This window comes from Vigna umbellata, chromosome 4 (assembly GCF_029865625.1).
Source record: "Vigna umbellata cultivar VRB3 chromosome 4, Vumbellata_1.0, whole genome shotgun sequence".
NCBI lineage: Eukaryota > Viridiplantae > Streptophyta > Magnoliopsida > Fabales > Fabaceae > Vigna > Vigna umbellata.
This window is the reverse complement of record NC_142168.1, coordinates 5,428,507-5,434,506: the sequence shown is the minus strand read 5'-3', so window position 1 is coordinate 5,434,506 and position 6,000 is coordinate 5,428,507. Positions and strand designations below refer to the sequence as shown.

The 6,000-nt window shown below is 26.4% G+C and overlaps 1 protein-coding gene across 1 annotated transcript; it reads right to left on the bottom strand.

The window, feature by feature from the left end:
* Positions 1–1,635: 1,635 nt before the first annotated feature.
* Positions 1,636–2,277, bottom strand: LOC124844125 (uncharacterized). Its single transcript, XM_088114225.1, has one exon. The coding sequence runs from the start codon at positions 2,206–2,208 to the stop codon at positions 1,876–1,878; it is 333 nt and encodes a 110-aa protein (XP_087970351.1). The 5' UTR covers positions 2,209–2,277; the 3' UTR covers positions 1,636–1,875.
* Positions 2,278–6,000: the final 3,723 nt, after the last annotated feature.

The window sequence follows — 6,000 nt, the reverse complement described above, 5'->3', positions numbered from 1 at the left end:
TCAAACATTTTAAAAAATGCTTTTCTCTTTTCGCTTCTTCGTAGGTCTCCAATGCACTTCTCCTACATGTTTTTTGGCTTTCACAAAAATATATAGAAAAAAACGATATACCTCGTAATAATCATAATTCTTTTTATCACCACCTAACATGTGAAATTCAAAAAATGAAATATCTATGCTAAATTTAAATTATTATTTATTTAATCTTTATTTTTTGTTTTATTTTGTTAATCAAGTGGTGTATAAGAAAAAAGAGATTTTATTATAATTTAATAAATGAAAGAAAGAGACATTTGAAATATTTTTGAATTTAAATATTTATGTTTTCAAAATTAATAAATATTTTAGTTATCATAAAATTTATTTATATATAATTGTGTAATATTTTATATAACTTTTCTATTTGTCCAGTTGTTATTTTATATTTTAATTTTTTAATTAATTAATTGGTATTGAAACATTAAAACGAGTATGGAAATGAATACGGATATACTCACTTTCTAGTAAATATAAAGATGATAAAAAAAATTATACCCATTAAATATAAGTAAAGATCTTTAATTATACTCATCTAGATTTTTTTTTTTTCAAAATGAATATAAAATAATAAAAATCATCTCCATCACCTCCCATTCCTAGTAAGTACAACCACAATACCTAAATCAAATTTAAATAAATATATAATTATAGTAATATATATTGAATATTTTGGACCCTTAAAATTCTGGTTAAAAATTATCTACACTTAGAATAAGACTTAACTTATAAATAAAAAATCTTTATAAGTGGGTTTTATAACTACCTAATAGATTAATTCTATTCCAGGTGGATGGATCGATACAACCTTAATTTTTAACAAGGGATGTTCAACAACTTTGACAACAAAATTTAGATTTGTAAAGTTTAAAGAAATCACTGTTTTAAAGGAAAAACATACGTCTCAATAGTTTGGATGCAAACAGATAATCTTAATAATTTAAGAGAAAACAAAAATGATATTATCCTTTGCTAGGGGAAAAGTCTTCAATAGACGAGTGTTCAAAACTTCAGTGTCCATAGCTATTACAATTATTCCTTCACAAATAAAACTTTTTGGAGCTTTCTTTTGAGAAGTTTTCTGGTCCTCTGATTCTGATTTTTCAAGTTATTTTTATTTTTGGTCAAATAAATTATAACTTACCTAAAATATTGTAATGTGTAGTTACTGAATTGACCAATCTAATATCACTAATATATGAAACTTCTAATCTAAAAAATATTTGTTTTGTCTAAGCACTAGAAAGAAAAAAAAAAATTGATTGATTATTCGTGTGCTTTAAATTACACTTTTCTTATCATTTTTTTTTCTCCTCTAAAGTAAAAAAATAAAAAGAATAAAATAAGAAATTACTGGTTAAAATTAAATATACGTATAAGTAAAATTAATAATTATTATATTAAAATTTATTATTCTTCCTTTTATTCTCTAAAATACATATTAGACTACTCTCCTTTCTGGTGGGAATAATTTTAACTTGTCTCCTTTGACTTCAGAAAAAGAACCAACCCTGCTATAATTTATCACCTAAAAACAAAACCTTCTGCTAAGGATAATTCTTTTCACTAAGTACAGAAGACTAAATTCACACTAACATATACAGACAAGCTAGTATATATATGTATATATACTAGTATATATATGTATATATAAGACATTTTCTTCCTATTAAGCACAGTCAGTACATACAACAAGCTAACCAAAACTACAATAAAAACATTATGAAGGTGCCAATAAGGGATTCTTTTTCTTTTCCTTGTTGTATATATATGAAAGAAAGTAGATACATACATGCATATATATATATATATATAGATAGATGTGTAAGAATTGAAATTTCAGTTGTTGTGTGAGGGTGTGATCTTGATAACAAGGCCTGGGAAGACATCATCAGGGTCATGGATGTGAGGGTTTTTTTCCACTATGAAGGGGTCACCACATTTGTCACTGATTGTGTGAAGTGTCTCTCCTTCTCCGACCACATAGATTTCATCACAAGGCTTCGACAACACTTGTTTACCCCTCAGCTTCCCTTCATCATCCTCCCGAAGAGCAGAACTGTCACTGAATAAGCACAGCAGTATGAGGGTCACGAGAAGACATGCACAGAACCATGATGCTGCATCAACCATGGCTTTTGAACTTGATGCTTTTCTTGGATTCAAAGCCATCACTTAGAGAGAGAGAGAGAAATATGAAAGAGAGAGTGAGTGAGTTTTGGTGATCTATCAGAGATGATAGGTTCTACAAAAGAGACAAAGTGGAACACCTTTTATAACCCAAATTTCCTCAATTTAATTCTTTCACTTAGGCCAAAATTTTAAAACACTGAATCAGAAAAAAAAAATAATACTATATATTAGTATGACTTTTACATCATAAATTTTCAATTATAATACTTTGAATCTAATTCTTTTTAATGCAAAAAGTTAAGACAGTCAAAGAATAAAAATAATTAAATCATTAACTTATATGTCCAGTTTTCTTCTTATCATATTTTAATTTTTAATTTCTATGTATTTTTTAAGTTAAAAAGTTCACACAGTCAATAAGTCAAAAATTATTATTAATACAACTTATATATAAATTTCAGCCACTGGTATAGAATATTAAAAAAAATTATATTAAAGTTTGTTAATACTATATTCAAAAACTTCTATTTTTTTAAAGTATATTTCGACTAAAATTAGTTTAAAAAATTTAAATTGACAAACAGTATTTTAACCTAAAAAATCTACTAAGAGAAAAATCACAGGTGAGAATAATAGAAAAATATTTCCATTAAATGGAAAAAACTACTATATCTACATGAAGATAAGAAAAAACAGTTAATTTCTTTCTTATAATTGAATAACATTGCCCTTCTTATTATAAAATTGGAAATGCACAAAATAAAGATGTAATATCATCCCAAGTTTTTTTTTTTTGTTATATTATACACGAGTGGTGAAATTATATATATAACTATTTAATAAATAAATATTTTGGGAAACAGCACAAATATTAATGGGTTGTAATAATTAAATGTCTTACAAAAAAAATAATAAGCGAATTTTCTAAAAAATTGCTGTTTTAAACTTTTGGGTTATTTGTGTCTCTTTCTTTAAATTTGTAGCTTAATTGTGGTTCCATAACTGGTCTACCACAAAAATATAAACTAAAACATTATATTTAGATTTATCAAATCTTTATTTTCAGAACATATATATTTGAAAAAGTGAATTTTAAATTTTACTTAATCTTAACGTAAAATATTTTTACTATGTTTTTTATCTAGGTTTAACTTCTGTTATATATGAAACAGTGATATTTTTGTAATTAAATTGTTAAAATTTACATTTGATTTATAAGCATCACACATAAAAATTGGTTTTTACGTTTAACTCAGGAGTCAAACGTAAGTTTACACCACAAAAACCAATTTTTATGTCTGATTTTTAATATTAGACGTCGATTTGATTAAAAAAATCCTAATGTGCTATTTTTTCATTTATTTTCTTTATTGTACAAATATAAACACTTAACTCAACATAAACATGTGCTTGATAGTCATTGTTGTGTGTCTGTAAGGTTGCATTTTCATTGAGGTTAGTTTTTCTCATTATTTTCCCATTATGACTGTTTTAGTTTAATCCACAAGATATCGAATTTATAAAATTCATTAAAAATAGTTAGAAAATTTTTTCTTACTCAATTTTTGTGTGGAAACTTTTATTAGGTTGTATTCAAATGTAGAGTGTTCATATATGTATTGGTCATATATTTAAAGTTGTCATGATATTTTATGCCACAGTCAAAAACACTTTAAGCTTGTATTTGACTTCTTTTATACTCTTCGAGTAAAGTAGTGTGAGGTTTGAGTTAAATTTTGGTTTTGGAGAGTGTGGGTGTAGGGGGCATGACAGTTTGTGTTGTACAAATTTTAACATAATATTATTCTCTGGTTATTTTTAGGTAACGATTATGGTTTTTCTTCAAATTTGGACTTTTCACGTTATATTCATGTGTTAATCTTATTTCTCTATTGGTAGGGTGATTCTTGGAGGTAAAAAAGGTGAAGTTCTTCATTGATTGTGCATTTTTTTCTCAACAAAAACTTTAAATAGTCATAACTTTTGTTACAGACCTTAAATGGAGACACTCAAAAAGTGAAATTTGTTGGAAATGAGGTGAGGAACAGGATGGCCAATACCCGAAGAGGATTGGGGATTTGGAATTTTGAAAATTCCATCATTTATGATATATTTAGTTAGAAAAAAAATATTATTAGATATTGTGAGAGTGTCTTGGGTTGTAAGGGATGCTAACTTTGTTGTTTGTTGACTTTGTTTGTTGTTTTCTTTATTTTGTGTGTAGATATGATTACTAGTATTAAATTGTGATTATTTGTGAAGGTTCTTAAAGTGGCGAAGTTGGATAGATAAATTTATGAACTATGTTTGGGTGTGATTGTTTATAAATGATCTCCGGAGTGTCAAAGTCAGATGAGTGATGTGTCAGGGAGAGAACTCTATGAATTATGTTTTTGAGTGTGCTTGTTTGTAGATGGTCTTTGGAGTGTCAAAGTCAGAGGGTTGATGTAAGATAACTTTATTTTTACTTGGTCCTTAAGTGTCAATGGCAGAAAACTTATGTCTATGGACTGAGAACTCTAAAATTTAATGTTTTGTTGTGTTTTAAAAATCATTCATATATAGGGTGTTTTTCATTATCTAAATTTTCTAAGGACTATTCAAATGTTTTGAGATTTTAAACACTTTTAGAATTTATTTTCAAGATTAAGGTTTCATGTTGTTTTGTTAACTTACCTTTACATTTATACTCATGGTCTCCACCTACGATGACCAAATAATCATATAAATATCTACAAAATTGCATAACACTAGAGAGAAAAGTCAACATTAAAAAATGTTTGGGACAAACTTTTAGTCTAATATTTTTTTCTTTTCAATAAAGATTATGGTTGTAAAATAATGTTTTTGTTATTGTTAAATGTAGTGAAAATTATATATGGGATTAATCTCCCTTGTATTAAACACACATAGGATTTTCTATTTATAATTAAAAAAATATGGGCTAAGCCCAAAATACAAATAAGAAATAATAACAAACTAATTGAAAGATAAAAGATAAAGATAAAAGATATAATATTTCTAACAGTTATTATAGATATTTTTAATAAAACAAGAACAAACTTTTATTTTAATTATTACTATTTATAAATTTTACGCAGAATAAATTGGAAGGTTACCCATGAGGTCATCTTCATCTTCATATGAATGTAGAGATAGCCATAAATAAAAAATTTGTTTCTAGAATCCCAATTATATATATTGCAATTATATATTGCTTGTGTGAATAAGTTGCAAAGAAGAATGCAATTTCCAACTAATTAGAAGTGCTATGATTGTGGTTTAGTGGAATAATAGATAACGAAAATTGAGGTAAATAAAACAAGAGTTTGTAATATTTGGATTATTATAGGAGTCACATTAGACTCCTCAACATTCATTTAAACAAGTTTGTGTTAATTAATGTGGATGAAGTAGAACCACAAGTATCACTAATGGAAAATCATTACAAGATGGAGAGGGACAAAACTATGGTACTGTCGATTATCTTTAAAACATAATGGAAGGTGACTAGGAGAGTAGTAGTATGTCGACACAAGAAAATGTATTTATATAGTATTTTAGTATAGTTTTGTGTTAACAAAGATATAAATAGAAATAGAGAAAGAATGCTACGATAAGTATTTGGTACAAAAATTAATGATTACTGAAATCTATAGCATGCTTGATGAAAGATATTATATTAGAACTTGGACTGTGAATGGTGGAATGTTGACTTGCAAATGTGGTGGTCACCATTTCGTTTGAGTGCTTTCGGTTTTGGTCGAGAAATTTCAGAATGATCACATCATTAATTCATACAAAATCACTACTTTAAATAACTTTTATCAG

What these genes read in the sequence shown, in the direction of transcription:
- LOC124844125 (XM_088114225.1), bottom strand. Translation starts at nt 2,208, where the DNA reads ATGGCTTTGAATCCAAGAAAAGCATCAAGTTCAAAAGCCATGGTTGAT.